Source organism: Lissotriton vulgaris, chromosome 1_1 (genome assembly GCF_964263255.1).
Source record: "Lissotriton vulgaris chromosome 1_1, aLisVul1.2, whole genome shotgun sequence".
Taxonomy (NCBI): domain Eukaryota; kingdom Metazoa; phylum Chordata; class Amphibia; order Caudata; family Salamandridae; genus Lissotriton; species Lissotriton vulgaris.
Window position 1 is genome coordinate 1,918,441,407 of NC_141685.1, and position 17,215 is coordinate 1,918,458,621.

The window sequence follows — 17,215 nt, forward strand, 5'->3', positions numbered from 1 at the left end:
CAGATGGATTGTAAAATGTATTCAAATATGCTACTTAAAAGCAAAGAGAACATTAACTGTTCCTCCTAGAGCTCACTCTACACTTAAACTAGGAGCATCTATGGCATTTTTGGGAAACATTCCACTAGATGACATATGCAAAGCAGCTACCTGGGTTACACCGCACACCTTCACAAAACACTATTGTGTAGATGTGCACACAACACAACAAGCTAGAGTGGGACAAGCTGTATTAAAAACTATTTCAGACAGTTGCAACAGACACGGGCAACCACCGCTAGGGAGAGAACTGCTGTATAGTCTATTCATAATGTACCATCTGCAGCCCATATGCCTCGAACGGAATATGCTACTTACCAGTATGCATCTGTTCTTGGCATAGAGGGCTGCAGAGTGGTACATGCCCTCCCAGCCTCCCCGGAAACCTGTGTCTGTTCCAACATTATCTTATTTAGATACACTTACATGGGCATTCTTATCTGTATTCTATCATACTACTCCATCTAACCCTACTATGGCAAAACAATCTAAGGATGGAGCCGATTCCCATGCGCACTACCAACCAAGGGAGGAGTCACCAAGATACAAAAGACTCTCCAAGAGAAAAACAAAGTGCAATCATCCGAGCCCAACACCAGATGGCGATCTATTCATAATGTACCACTCTGCAGCCCTCTATGCCAAGAACAGATGCATACTGGTAAGTAGCATATTCCTTACCAGGTCATCCTAGAGCGGACTCCTCTCGCAAACTAAGAGCCTCTATGGCTTTCTTAGGAAGCATTCCCCTAAAGGACATATGCAAGGCAGCAACATGGTGTACACCACACACCTTCACGAAAAACACTATTGTGTTGATGTGCAAGCCAAGCACCAAGCTGCAGTAGGCCAGGCTGTCCTTAGAACTCTCTTTCAAACTACTGCAATGGATACAGGTGACCACCGCTAAGGGAGACACTGCTGCACAATCGATGTATAGTGTACAATCTGCAGCTCATATGCCTTGAACGGAAAATGCTACTTACCAGTATGCATCTGTTCTTGGCATGTAGAGCAGCAGAGTTGTACACGCCGTCCCGCCTCCCCGGGACTTGTATCCGTTCCAGTTTTTCATCTTACTTGGATGCACACGCATGGACTCCTTTTTTTCTTTACTTCTACTAACTCCATCATTTCCCATCATGGCGAAAAACAATCTAAGGGTGGAGCCGATGCCCAAGCGCAGTATTGTCCAAGAGAGGAGTCGCCTATCTCGTGACTACAAAGACTTCTTCCAAGAAGACCACAACCTGCAATCATCCGAGCCCAAAACCAGGTGGCGATCTAATGCATAGTGTACAACTCTGCAGCTCTACATGCCAAGAACAGATGCATACTGGTAAGTAGCATTTTCTTTTTCCACCCGTGAGGTCTCCCTCTCCTCCCTGGGAGCTTAATATTGTCCTCTCCAAGTTGATGGGCTCTCCTTTCGAGCCTATTCATAAAGCATCTTTACAGCTTTTGACCTGGAAGGCTGCTTTCTTAGTACCATCACTTCAGCCCGCAGGGTGAGTGGGATTCAGGTGATGTGCTGCAAGGAGCTTTACACTGTGTTCCACGCCAATAGAGTGGTGTTGTGGACTCATCCGAGCTTCCTTCCCAAGGTGGTCTCAGATTTCCACATCAATCAGATTATCACACTGCCCACATGCTTTCCTCAACCAACCACTCCCTCTGAGACATCTTTACATTCTCTAGACCTGCGTAGGGTACTGAAGTTTTACCTTGCTAAAACCCTTCCACTTAGGAAGTCTGACCGGCTCTTTGTCAACTATGGTTCTACAAATACCGGGCTGGCTGCTTCCAAAATACCTATTTCTAGATGGATCGTCTCCTGTGTAGCCTTGTCCTCCCAACTAGCCAACAAGACTTTGCAGGGCAGACCACGAGCACACTCTACTAGAGGGAAAGCTTCTACCACAGCTCTCCTTTGCAACATTCCTATATCTGAGATTTGCAAAGCGACTACATGGCGCTCACTACATACCTTTACACGCCATTACTGCCTAGATTCGGATGCACAGGCCGATGCCCAGGTGGGGCAGGCCTCTTTGAGGAATATGTTTGCATAACTGCTATTTGAATGTGATGTTACTTCATGTTCTATATGCTCTGTTGCTCATCCACGAGACTTTGGGTATGGGCTTGCTACTCTATTGATAGATTATGACTATTGATGAGTATCCTCTGGATGAGAAGGATTAGTTACTTACCTGTAAACCTAGTTCTCATCCAGGGGTATACTTATCAAAGTCATAAACGACCCACCCACCTCCACGGACGAGCATTCTCTTGAAGTTATTGTATATTGATGACAGATCTACTCAGGTGCATATGCACCATCAAAAAGAACTGACCTAACTGCCTCCTGTGGTGCATCATGAGAGCAAGGGGTCTCCTGCAGGTCTTAAAGGCTTAGTCAGTTTTTCTTTCTTTCATAGTTCTCTGCTACAGCCTACAGGCAGATGCCTGCAATTACAAGCTTTCTTTATGGCAATAAAGCGTTGTTGTTTGACAATTGTTACTGCTTCTTCTTTTCCTTATGAGTTTGGAAGGTATAGGTACTACAATGCAAACCTAGGTAATTTCAGCATTTTTGCCATGTTGGTAACATTTTAGGCTGCATGTACATGTTTTCACATATGCATATATATGTGTGTGTATGTGTATGTATATGTGTGTATATATATATATATATATATATATATACTTATTCTTCACCTCTAATATCAGTGCAAGCACTGCAGAGTTTCTTGATGTCTCCATCAATATTATCAATAATCAGATTATCACTGCCCTCCACAGAAAATCCACTGCTGGCAACAGTATTCTACATGCCAGCAGTGGTCACCCAAAACATGTTATCATGAGCATCCCGCTGGGCGAATTGCTGCGCCTAAAGCGAATATGCAATACTCAGGACAAGTTTGAGGAAGGGGCATCCGCAATGCTTGCAAGACTGGAGGCAAGAGGATACAGTAAATCCTGCCTTGCTACTGCATTGAGGAAGAGTAATGAAAGAACTAGGGACTCTTTACTATCACCTAAACCCCTTGACACTGACGAAACCTCTAATCCCAGCAGACTAATAACTACGTATAGTAGACAGCATCGCAAGATCACATCCATAATAAACAAACACTGGGCAGTTTTAAAAACTAATGGAGTTTTACGTGATCTAACCCCTGAAAAGCCTACAATTACATTCAGGCGTGCGTTTAGCATGCGCAGCAAGCTAGCACAATCTAGCCCTGAATTGCCTAGGATAGATCAATGGTTTGGAAGAAAGGGATTTCACAAATGTTCCTCCTGTCGGGCGTGCAAGTTTGGACAAAATACCACTCATTACCGCACTCCGTTTTCTGATACTGAATTTTCAATTCAAGGTAATTACAACTGCCGTACGGAGTTCGCGGTTTATGTCCTAACTTGCACCTGCGGCCTACGTTATGTGGGCAGTACCGGTGCACAGGTGCATGTAAGAATATTGCAGCACCTTAGAGCTATAGTCAATCACGACGGGGTATACCCGGTGGCGCGTCACTTTAACAGCAGGCATGACAGGGATCTGTCATGTCTTACCTACTATGTCATTGACGCCGTTGCCCCCTTGAGACGGGGGGTGACCGTGATAAACTATTACGCCGATTAGAAACGCAGTATATCATTAAACTCGACAGCAAACAACCTAACGGGTTGAATGCGACGGAGGACCTGCACAACTTCCTGTAGGAATCTAGATTTTGCACACATACTCTGCAGATAATTCATATAGTGGATACAACGTGAGAACAATTAAAGAATTGTATATAGTTTGTATATATATGAAATCCTGTATTCCAGCACCTATTTTAGGTATCCTGTAGTCCTATCTCCTAAAACAGATCTGTCTGCTTAGTTTTCTGAACAGCACAGCTTTTTTAAACAAACACTTGGGAAAGTTTTTTTGGGTGATTTCGTTACACTGTATATTTACTTGAGCACTCTTTTTTTATACACATTTTTGCTGTATATAGTTCTTATATATTTATGATATTGAGAAAAATGGATAATATAAAAATTCTTTTTTGATAACATGTACATAGGACTATAATGTATATATGTGTGTTTTTTACACAAAGGTGCTGTTGTTGGTGTCACATGTTAATACTTTTGGTTGTTTCTTGCTAGAGTAACAAACTACATTGCATCGCTGTGATTTGCATCTTTATAGTTATGTTTCAAGCCTTGGTTAGTCAATAATTCTATATTCTTAATGGAGTTCTGTGAAGTTTAAAATGCATTCAAGCATGTTATTATTTGCAGGCAAACCCCATAAGATATTTGCGCATTCATGCGGCTATTTTTTGACACTAAGCAACACACTACTGTATATACAATTACCTGTACAGAATCCTTGTTTGATTTATGCAAGCACATCAATAGGCTTGCATTATTGTTTCTATTCAGGATGCAACAATGTTATAAGAACATAGCGTCATAATGCACTGTTTCTTTAAATTATGATTGTTTCTGGCCTTTTTTTGTGTTTCAACCATGTGACTCACGTTTGGGAGGTGTGGCCCGGAAGGGTGTGTCCTCACTGCATAGATAAAAAAGTTTCCGCTTTGTGCAATGTGGTGTGTGAACAAGACTAAGTCAGTAGTTGAAACGTTGCATTTTGGAAGGCACAAGGATTGAATAAACATCTTGCCTGGAGAGCGTGGGGTCTGTCTCTTCTTTCGCCGCTGTGAGTGGAGGTCTGAAGATTTTGCAGATATATATATATATATATATATATATATATGTATGTATGTATGTATGTATGTATTTTCTATATGCTCCGGTATCCCACACATGGGTGGGGATTATTCGTAGATTATGACTTTGATGAGTATACCCCTGGATGAGAACTAGGATTACAGGTAAGTAACTAATCCTTCTAGTAGCTGGGGTGTGATTGGAAACAGGAATTGGTTACCATTCAGTCCCTTAATACAGATTCTGATGTCTCTTCTGGTAAACCCTGCAAAAGATGTTTGTTGGTCGATAGAGCTTCCATTGGACAGAGACATTACCAAATGATGCAGCTAAATATGCAATACTACTCATTTCCAAGCCTGTCCTCACATACAGCATTTAGTGTAAGCCGTAATACAAACTTTATTCACACATAGGCAGAAGCAATAAATCTTCCCTCGCACAGAAACTGTTCAGGTTTTCTTAGTCCAACAAGCTCAGCTTAGTCAGCAACTGCTCCAGATTCCCTCACATACAGAACTACAAAAAAAGCAACACTGCGTGCTTCCTTGAAAATAGCACACATGGAACAGCAATGACCGAGACACTCCCTGTTTCTGCCACTGCATTCCCCTTACCCAACCGCTTGGTCACCTAACGCCTGGACAACTCCCTGTCCCATCACCATCATTCTTGTAGGAGTCCCCCTTACTGGGTATTTATACTGAGACGGGGGTTTCCCCTCCTTGGCATGGAAACTCACTCTGTCTGCTTTTTTAGTTTGGGCCTACCAGACAGTGGTGCGAAAGACCTATTATGGGCTTACCAAGAATAAACAGTGGTTTGCATCACACCCATTGGTTGGTTTTCCTGGGACTCTTAATTACTTTGTTTCTTTTGGATGGCTTTCCTTGTTTAAGCCTTTGAATCTTTGTCCCTCCCTTGGAGCATTGCCTATTTATCATCTCATTGACTGATTAGTTGACTTCTATACTCACCTTTAGGGATCTATTTTTTATTTTATTTAAGCACTTCATTAGAGTGCATGGGTTTCCAGGTGTCTACTTCGTGAGCTTTTTTTCTCCCCTCCATACTGCTCTATCCCCCCTTATGATTCTCCCCAACTTTCTCCACATTGCACTCTCTTCTTGTGTTTGTCCCTCAAGTTACTCCACTCGCTCGCTCATTTACTTTTTAGTGCTCTTGCACTGCACTTTATACAAGCAATCTTGTACCACTATGCTTAATTTACCAATCCATATCGGAACAGTAAAAAAAAAAGTTAGTTTTGTGTGCATGTGTGCTGAACGACTGCGTGTGCCTCCAGTATGACGCAGCACACGCAATGCTGTACAGCCTGACAAAAAATAATTGGCAAAGGCAACAGGTCTGGTAGAGGAGACCTATTAACTTTGACAATGCTTGTTCATTGGTGCAGCCTCCCATGGTAGGTGGGAGTCTCTCTTCCTCCATCCATTTTAGTGTTTTCCAATATGCAATGAAAGGAGGGATGCTAGCAGGGTCAGAAAAATCTGAAAATGCTCCTTATGCCAAAGGGATAAGAGAGAAAATGAGCTTTGGGGATCAGCAGAGGCTCATCAACACCACAAATTAAGGTCATATTAATTCAAATTTAAATAGCCAAATCCTGGTGGTACTTCAGGGGTCGTTTAAACCCAAAACTAATATGAATTGTTTGAAAATGTGAGAATGATTTGATAGTGGCCTTAGTCTTCCATAACTTAATCAAGGGTATGACAAGGGGGGCCAATTTGCGAAAGACCATGTTGAAGCATTGGAAATTTGTTCTGATACAATCGCTACTGCATTTGACAAACCTTTCTGACTGTTAAGGAATACCCATGACTTCCAGGAGTAACCTGCAAAACCTCCTGTTCCTAGGTTTTGAGGAGTACTCACTTAGGTATCATCATTTGTGACACAAGTCTGCAGTTACACCTTTTACCTGAGTTAATTTTTTTCATGATGTGAACGATATTTTTCCTAGTGGACGAACTACATCACTTGAACTCCATTAAATATTGCAAAGTTACTTTCCACCTTGTAAACAATCTTACTCATGCAGCTCCCTTGACCAAAGGAATGTGCAGTCATTGCTAGGGTAGCAAGTGTCTTGTAGAAGGGAACTGTGACTGCTCACAAAAGTGCAAGTTTATTTGCGTCTCACCTACCTTTACAAGACCTGTGTGGAACAACCACACACCTGCCTGGCTCTAAATTTACAAATATTGGAGGAAAGTAAGTATCATCAAACTGTTTATGATGAGAAATGTGCCAATACCTTTTTTTTTGTCTGGGGTTTCCCTTGCGGATGTATTTATTTGCGCACGGAAGTTAAGTGCACAAAAGGCTGTGTAAAACAAGGCCAGTATGACTTACTCAACAGACATACTGCAGGTTTGGTTTTCATAAAACAATTGACTCCATGTGGCCCAGAAACATATTGAGGACATAATGATGATATTTCTCGTTGGTTTAGAAGAAAAGGTAGTACCCCCTGTAGTCTGGTGCTCCTGAATCTTTTAAAATACCAGTCATTTGTCTAAACCTCGGTATGACGTTGCTTAATCCAATAGTTAGTTAATATGAACATGGCTCTGAAAGTAGGTTTCATACAGTAGGAAACATGTACTCCTTATTATGTCCTGTCTTTCACAGAAATCTAAGTGCTCCGAGTATTAAGCACATGGGGAGATGGGAGAAAAGTTTAGGCGATGTTGCTCACTGTCGCTGCAATTTAATGAAGATTTGTTAATGTGTGGCTAATGAGCTCTTCAGTTTTGATATCTTACTTACCCGATAGAAACTTGTTTCTTTTTACAACTGCTGGAAAAGCATAAGCAACTTACAAATGAAGGTGTGTGGGTGGTCACAGTGGTAAACTGTTGGTTGCTCAGATTGTAGGGCACAAAGTTAAGAACTTGTATATTGAGCTTTAAGATCCTCTAATATTTCTTTTCACAGATTTCTTGTCTAGGGATTACAACAAATGAAAGAATGAATGCAAGAAGGTACAAGCACTTTAAGGTTACAACTACATCGATTGAAAGTCCATTTAAGTAAGTAGTCCTGTGAATGAGCATTACGATCCCATGAATGTGCTGTTACTTCCCCAATTATTCTTTCTCCAGCATAGTTCAGTGTATTGTAATGCAGACATAGACTGTTCTGTGCTGTAGCATTTAAATAGTGTTCATCCAACAGTATGGAGCAGTGTGTGATTGGCAAAGTGATGTATTTATTTTGATTCTATGTTGGAAATGTTCTGGTGTCATACATGAATTTCCAAAGTGGGTGTGTGTAAACAAATTGGGTTATTGGTTGAGAAGGGTGGAAGCCGCACTCAGGCAACAACCACAGTCCTAGTCAGGGTGAACCACAAAAGTCACTAGATTAACCTCTGCTTAAACCTCTGGTAGCTCAGCACAAAGCAGCTATGCTTAACTTAGAGGTAATGTGTAAAGTATTTAAGCAGCACACAAACCAAATTTTAGATAATAAAATGTTACCAGAATGACAAACATCCAATCAACAGAACCGGAGTTATTAAATTCTAAAGTTTTTTTGTGTGTATAGCACCTAAAAGCATCATTAATGGTCTTCAGGTCGGACTAGCCTGGCAAAAGTTACAAGTTAAGGCAAACCATGATGGAGCACAGGCCGGATAAAAGTACCAGGTTAGTCCCACTGAAAAGTTATCTTTCAGGGTCCAGCGCAAAGAGTTCCATTAACGGTGATGGCGAAGGCTGAGTATCGCAAACTGTCTACTTGTAGCATGGCGAGTAGGTCAGCGTCCTGGACGGTCGTCGGTGTAGCTTCTCGTATGCGGTCGTCCAGACTGGTGTTTCTATACTGCAAAGTGAAGGTCCCGCATTTGTGGTCATTGCAGGTGGCAGAATCGTGCTGCAAATGGCGCTGTTCGCTGTCACGAAGATCCCAAACTTCAAGATTTGCTCTTTTTCTTGAGGATGAATACACTCGGATGCCAGCCAAGGGTCCTGAAACTGCGCTGCACTTCTTGGGGGGTGTCTAGGATTCATCCCAGCTGAGGCCTGCAGACCTCAGGAAGGTCCAGTTGCAGAACGTCAGCTGGGCAGTTGCAGGGAGGTCTCTGAAGCTTATTGTGTCTCTGTAGCTCAAACAGGAAATCTTTCAGCTTGCCCTTTGAGTCAATCTGGTTAGCCTGGGATAAAGGCAAGCAGGTCCAGCCTTTCTTCTTAGACACCAAGGCGGTCCTTCAGGCAGCAGGGTAGTTCTTCTGTAACTTCCACAGGTCTAGGAGTGTTCTAATGAGTGGCTCTGGAGGCCCAATACTTACAGCTGGTGCCAGTTTTGTGTGGAGAACTCCCTGCCCTACCGCCACATCTGGTTCTGGAAAGTTCTGTTAAGGCTCAAAACTATCTGGTGTTTCAAAAGATAGGACAGGCATCGTGTCATATTCCTCTGTGTGGGCAGGAGGCAAAATCCTTAATTTAATTTAATTGTGGGTTTATATAGCGCTAGAATCGACTCCCGGAGGAGTATCTCCGTGCTTCGACCGCTGGGGAACCCGTCCTGGCTCACCCTGAGAGATTGTCCCTAATGGGTATCTCTAAGGTGCGACCAAGCATCCCCGGCGGTCTGGGTGGGCCGTTGTGAAGATGAGGCAGGCTAATGCCCAGAGTTGCCGAGTGTGGTCCCTGACTGGAGTAGGCACCGAGGCGAGAATTATCGAGCCCGCTGACCCTGGTCCACGACCCTGCCGCGTCGGGAATCGAACCCTGGTCCCGGGCCGTCCTCTGCTTACGGGTCTGCCGCCTCTAACCAGTGAGCCACACCACTTCACTTGCAGTCTAAGTGGAGCTGGGTACAGCCTATCCACAGTCATCCTGCCAAGATGGCCCATTTTGTTCACACCTAAGCCCCCTTTGTGTCACTGTCTAGAAGAAATACACAAATTCCAAAAGCAAAGCCAGTCAGTCATATGACCCAGATCACTGGCAGGAGACACAAATGGTTGGGACAAGAAAATGTTAACTTTTTAAAAGTGGCATTTTCAGGATTGTGACTTTACAATCCAACTTTACCATGAAAGAGGATTTTAAATTGCAATTCATTTGATTGTAAACGGCATATCTCTGTCTGCTCCCAGTCTAAAGTTATCACTTATTAAATCCAAAGAGTTAACCCAGTATCAATGGGAGATATTTTCTTTCCAGCAGTGAAAAAAGGCTTTTGGAGTATTTCACTGCTGGTACATGTAAAACTTTAGTACACAAGTCCTACTTTTTAAACACAAGCCACCCTGCCCTGTGAGCTTTTGGGGCCTTCTGTTGGAGTAGGCATGGCAAAGGGTTTACTCGGCCTGGGGTAGGCCTGGTAAACGGTTTACTTGACCAGGTTGACTTGGCAGTTTAAAACTGCACTATATGCTGCAGTGGCAAGCCTGATACATGTATTAAAAGGCCACTTTAGTGGGTGGCGCAAGGAGGGCTGCAGGCCCACTGTTAACATCTAATATGCAGGCCTTAGGTACAGGTAGTACCATATATTAGGGACTTGCAAGTAAATTAAAGGTGCCAATTAGGTGTAGTCAAATTTTACCAGAACTTTAGCACTAGTTAGCAGTGGTGTAATATAAGATGGATTTCTAGAGTGTTGCTTGCCACCCATGAGGGTATTCATCTGCTGTTGTAAAGTGCACAAATTCAGAATTCTCTTGGGACAACGAAAGGTTTCTCAACCAACACATACATTCATTTAACTCCCAACATACAATGGGCCAGAAGCACACAGTCCTTGCACACAATGTTTAAAACGGTCCCTGTTTGGCAATTATATTACACACACTCCTAACTACCATAAAAAGATCATAGATTGATCAGATTTACAACAATATATTACAAGCATTTGCAATGCAATAGGTCTCGCATTTGTTAGAGTTAGAGCTATTGGCATTGTAAACGGCAATGCCTTTTTTGATTTTTTTAAAACAGATAAATAAAAGGCATTGTCATTTACAATGTCAATAGCATGAACCCTCGCAAACACGAAACCTATTGCATTGAAAATGCATTACCAGAGAGAGTGTCCTGCCTTCACGAGTCCAAAGTCAGTCAGTGAAAGGAGGAGTTGCAAGGCAGAGGTAAAAGAAGGGAGAGCAATTAATTGAGGAAGTGGGAAGGATGAAAGGCGAGAATAAGGGTATGTGTATATCGTCACCATAGTGGCCCTTGTCATTCGTGATATTTTTAGTCAATCTGGGCTTTCAGCTACTAGCATGTTGCATTCTGGGACTTGTAGTTTTTACCCAAGGCGTGCAGTGGTGCGAGGTAACTAGGAAACGTTATTGTTAGACTGAGACTGAAAGAGCGATGTGATGTAAGAGCACTTTACAGGTTATTACTGAGCAACATCGAAACTCAAAATGGCGCCCCACCTTGCGACATTTTGTAAGGCTAAATGCCAGACTCTGGCCACTCCTACCCTTCAGGGCCCGAAGAAGCATACCATACTCAGCTAGGAACCAGCAACAACGAGCCTATCGGAGCGGCAACTCCGCATTCTGCAATGTGTAGCCAATGTGAGATAACTAGGATTGCTTGCCAGTCTTTGCATACTTGTATACTTGCACATTTGGGGGAGCAATGTTTTTCCAATCACATATTTAAGCTCCCTTGGTTTATCTGGATCATTTGTCCTTCATCGAGAGGCAACTGCTTTTCAAGAGCATTTATAGGCATTTGGTTAAATGAGTAAGATGCACTACTTTCACTGTGACACCCTCAACGGTCACCTTTGCTTTTGGTATATTTCACTGCAAAGTTTTGTACAATGCACTGATGTTTTCTTTTTGAACTCTGGTGATATTGACAGTACAAGCAGGAACATCAAAAGAGAAAAAGCATAACTGAAGACAACACATGGACGTCAACTAGTTTATTCACAGCAGCAGGCCTAATTGCAGACCAGCGTCAAATTGTGTTAGTCTGAAGCAAATATATACATTTAACCTGATAGTTTGCACAGGGCGGGGGAAGAGGTGAATAAAGAATTCCTCAATTTTCCTTCTACTTGGGTCATATTAAAATAGTTTTGCGTTTCGATCTGGCACTGGGAAATCCTACTTAAGTACTTTGATATTTTGTCCCGTTTTGTTCATCCCATTTTCATTTTTCCTTCCCCCACCCCTCACCTGCTTGTTACCATTCTTGCCTGCTTCCTCTGGTGTGATGCCACAAAGCTAGTCCTCTTTCGCTAGTCTCTGACGTCACTTAAGTGTGTTAAAATGGCAAACCTGTGAAATAATGCAGCACCAGGATGTGTAGCATTACGCTGCACAAGTTGCCTTTTCTTCGCACATAGCTTACTTAACCCTGCCCCATATTTTGGCCCTTCGTTGCTGTATATTCTCACTGGCCCTGGCCTGCTAGAAAGCTTACACAGTAAGGAAGACTAAAATCACTTTTATTTTGTGTACTATGGTGTTTACACAATGATATCAATCACATACAGGCAGCCTCCTTAGGTATGATGCAAAACCGCCTCGACACAAACTCATTTTCCTGACTACAGGTAGAATACTATAGCTGCAAAAACAACTTTGCGGTAATTTACAATGCCCAAGGCCACAAAAGAAAATTTTTGGTCTGGTTTGAAGTGCATTCTTCATTTTTTGATGACAGCTTTCTGAAGAGGTATGCAGTGAAGAGGAGGTGAAAGACCATGCAACAACAAGCAGGGCTGCTTCACAGCGGCTGTGTGATATGTCTGATCTCTGAAGGGCTCTTCCACCTTCCTGGCTTAATGATACATGGAAAAATGCATCCGGGACTGGGGCCAACCCATTGAGAAATCAGAAGCACAAGAAAGGACGTGCTGCATCGATGGATGACATAGATAGTTAAGGTTGGGAGGTATATACACTCTGGCAGGTTTTGATTCATGGATACTTGGTGTAAATATGATTCTTAATCCAATTAGGAGTGATTGAGCAGTGTTTTCTGACACCTCCTTCTTTCACTGTGCTCCACTGCCCTCTGTTTCCTTGACAGATATCACTAGGAGTTTCTGATTGATCTAGTTGTTTCACTAAAACTCTCTTGTGTGATCACTCCGTACCAGCGGATGGGAGGTACCGTCTCTCCACCCATTGCCAAATACCCCCAGTAACTACCCACGTCCAACACTAAAGACTTCACTGCCTCGAACAAACAGCACTGCTTGCTCGCTGCCCTCTATTTGCAGCCTTCTCAGTCTCCTGCCTCCTCATCTGTTGGCCTCTGACACAAAATTCTGCTCTCACAGATGCCCCACGGGGGTTAGACACGAACATTTGGATCATAAGAATCTCTGCAAACCTGGGGATCTCAACAAATGTTTGGATAAACCCGCATTATTGTGGCATCATCGTCACTCCTAACACTTAATACCTGGAATATCTGTTAAAACTAAATAAAGGAAAGCAATCACCATGATTTTAAACACAAAAACATATAACAACTAAACAAATAAGAAACGTACCTTTTCGGCGTCTTAGCTGAATGTGGTATGTGTGCTTTGCTGAAACAGTGTGCGGGGCGCTGCCTCGCTTTACTGTAATGACGAAGCCTCTCAATAACTGCGGCTTAGTCTGATATGTATTGCTCGAGTTAGGGGCAGAGCAATCAAAACAACATGAGTACGCCAAGCTGTGTGGGCAAAGACTCATGTAAGTGGAGGGTCTGGGTGTTAATCTGAGTTGGAGCTGCCAAGAAAAAAATAAGATTGCTGAGTCATCATGGGGCTGTGGCGCGTGGCGGAGACTCTGTCGCCGTGAGCGTGCACATCGGCAGCTCCGAGACTGACTCATGCGTGCGACCAAATCCCATGCACGCGTGGCCAGCTCTTGTCTCTCCCGCTCCCATTGGCGATGCTGCGCGCGTGGCCAGCTCTTGTCGCCACTAATTGTCTGCTGAGCCGACGACTATAGTTCTCAGCGAGATCGCGCTTCTAGCCGAGACCTAAAAAACCACAGTACCATACATGTGCAATTTATGAGAGACACAGAAAAAGTGCAATCTATTAGTCACATCACATTTAGGTTGTTCCACATGGAATTCATTTCATTTGTGTGTTCCAGTGTCCATCAATAAATGCGAGCTTCAGCGTTTATAATAAAACTGGAAGAAGCATGCGTATTGGTCGCATATCGGAGTTGCCGCATGAGACGCCCAGGACCGATACTGCATTTTACAGAGTGCAAGGTTCCCTCGCACATTGGCGAAATAAGGGGTCCCCTACCTGTATGCGGGAGTAACCAAGACCAATAGGCGTGCATCTTCCAGTTTTATTATAAACGCTGAATTTTTCATTGCCTATAGATGTTATTTATGGGAACAACATGGAGTACGGTGAACAGTCAGCTGGAGCTAAGATATTTGAGGTGCAGCTTCTGACCATTTATTAGATTTTCACATCGCGTTGGAGCCCTAAGGAGCCCCGCGTATTAAGGATATCATTACAAAACCTACCTCTGGAACTGATGAGGTGTTTTTATCATGCTTAAATACAAGAGAGACTATTATTCTTTGTGTCTTGAAGAAGGTAATTGCTATCAATAGAGTACCACCGAAACGCGTTGACGCCTTTCTAAAACCAAATTAATCCACAGTGGTTTGGCTTGCAATTATCAAAGTCGGGGTCAAACATTATTTTACTGTTGTTTTGACAGAAAACGTTGGCGCCTTTAGTAAATAGACAGTCTTACCACCCTGTGTTTTCACATTTCTCTTGATTGCAACGCTACTCCACCCCAAACCCCTAAATTGGAATGGTCACAACTGTAAGCTGTTTAAGACCTAATTTACACCACTTTAACTTGAAACGGCCGTAGTCCCTAATGTATTTATTTTTTAGAAGTGTAGGAATGCTGGGTGGTAGGACTTCTGTTTATCCCCACAGATGTAGGAAGTTGCTCTAACATAAATGTGAGGAAAAACTGTCATTTTTGCCTACATTTGACATTTGTATAGCATTCTGGATACAAAAAAGTGTTGAGATCTGTATAAGATATACTACCTTGGACTTCCTTGGGTGTCTAGTTTTCAGAAGTGTCCCATGTTAGTATGTTGTCCTAAGACCTATGGCCAGAATACCATATCTTCACACATTGCCAAAAAGACTAACATTCTAAGTAAAAATCTAACCATCTCTACATTTCACAAGTGGGGAACAGTATTTATCCGGAGAAGTGTGAGAATGCTAGGTTGAAAGACTTTTGTTTATCCTTGCAAATTATCCTCTTAGAAATCTTCAGAAAATCTAATTTTAGCTAAAGGTTCCTGTTTGCATGGCATTCTGGGTAAGAATAAGGTGTGTGTTCCTTGTAAGCTGCACCTTCCTGGTCTTTCCTGAGTGTCTAGTTTTCAGATGTGTCTAGCTTTGGTATGTTTCTTTTGGTGTCCATGACCCTGGGACCAACTACCAAAGGCAACCCTCATGGTTTTAAAGATTGAAATTCCTAGTGTAAACGTTGATGCCTTCTTGGTGCTTCTGGCAGCCTTTCCCACCGTGGGAAATCGACCATACCACACAACTTGGGAGCAATTTTAATATGGAGTAGTGTGGAACCAGAATACTAGCACACTTGCTATTATCTATTTCGTTTTTGGGCTCCAGATGTAAGTCAACGTGGAAGAAGGAATCCATTTTGCTAACCTACTTCTCAATCGCATATTATGGGTAACCGCTAATTCAGAGTGGTAAAAATGACCACAGTTCAATAACTCAGATTCTTGGGTACATTTTTAAATAATGCATAGCTTTCATTCATACTCATTTTAAGTGCATTGGATTTTACCTTAGAAATTGATGCATGATCGGTACACAATAAAAAATAGGTATAAGCTGCAGCTCATCTATTGGTGCTTGGTATTGTGTATTTTTGGGCAAAAACTATATGGCCCTGTGATCAAAAGAGTTTGGCGTACAGACCTGCATGTTACTTTTATATATCTGCTATTGAAAGAAAAACTGGCATATACAAACATTGACACCTATGTTGGAGGCATGTGGGCTGCTGAATTCATATCTTGTGTATAGATCGCCGCCTAGTGTTGAGTCCGGATGATTGCACCTTGTTGTCCTGGAAGAGTCTTCGAAGTATCACGAGATAGGTGGCTTCTCCCCTGGACTACAGTGCGCATGGGCATCTTCTCCATCCTCGGATTGTTTTTTTCAGCCATTGGGTTCGGATGTTATTCCTAAACTCCAACTTCGGAATCGAAACTAAACTTTTCTAGAGGCCAAAAGGCCTTCGACTTTGACTGTATTGTTCTCGCTCGGTACTTCTTGACTCGATCAAACTTTCCATCCCGATCCGGTCGTCGACGAGGGCCGTTGGGCCTTTTCGACTCCACGTGGGCCTGCTGTCGATGGAAAGGAGCCCGTTCAAAAGGTGCCCACAATGCCACTCCAAGTTCCCGCATACTGACAAACACACAGTATGCAACAAGTGCCTATCACCAGACCACAAGGAAGAAACCTGCTCAGCCTGTGCCCAATTCCGTTCGAAGAAAACCATCTGGATTCGACGGGCCGCTAGGCAAGAGATGCAGTGACAGGCACCGGAACGAGACAACATCTTCGAGGATGAACAAGAACTTCCAGAAGCTGAAGATTCGGATCTAGAGATCGTCACTGTCGAGGACCACTCTGACTCCGAAGACGAAATCCAACCGGAGCAAACCGTGAGTACATTCCCCGACACCAATTACCCCGTTACAGAAGGCTTCGGTCGAGACATCGCCTAAAGCCCTTAGCCAAGATCCAAAACATCATTCAGCAGCCCCGCCATCCAGCTTGGCTCCGAAAACAAACATTAATCCTTCAGAGACCCCTGGTTCAAGTAACGTTATCCCAAAGAAGGTTCAACAACCCAAAAAGGTCGTAGACCCGAAGGGCGGGGAACCGAAGAAGGCCGTACAGCCTAAGGGCGTTGACCCGAAGAAGGCTGTCGAGCCAAAGGGCGCCAAACCGAAGATGGCCGTCGAGCCAAAAAGCGCTGAACCAAAGAAGGCCGCCGAATCGAAGGGCGCTGAACCGAAGAAGGCCGTTGACCCAAAGAAGGCCGCTGTGCCGAAAGTCATCGAACCGAAGAAGGTCGTCGACACAAAGGGCGTCGTACCGAAGCCTGTGGTCCAGCCAGAAAAGGTTATCGAGCCAAAGAAAGACATCGAACCAAAGACAAGTGCTCCTAAAAGACCGGTCGATCCGAAAAAAACCATTGACTCAACAAAAGACAGTCAACCTAAAGAACCTGTCGAGCACAGAAAGCGTATCGAACCTAAAGATCCGGTGGATCCGCAATCACTCGTCTACCCGGACAAAGAGCCCGAGCCGAGAAAGAGCAATAAGGCACCGAAAGTCGTCTAACCAAAAAAGGTTATCGACCCGGAGGCAATAGTCGATCCAAAAA

The 17,215-nt window shown here is 43.4% G+C and overlaps 1 protein-coding gene across 1 annotated transcript in view; it reads left to right on the plus strand.

Moving 5' to 3' along the window:
• ZDHHC17 (zDHHC palmitoyltransferase 17) overlaps positions 1 to 17,215 on the plus strand; it is a 520,726-nt gene that overhangs the window by 481,667 nt on the left and 21,844 nt on the right. The window contains exon 16 of the mRNA XM_086919563.1: positions 7,744 to 7,838. Within this exon, the coding sequence (XP_086775689.1) occupies positions 7,744 to 7,838 (95 nt within the window). The remainder of the gene's footprint in view (positions 1 to 7,743; positions 7,839 to 17,215) is intronic.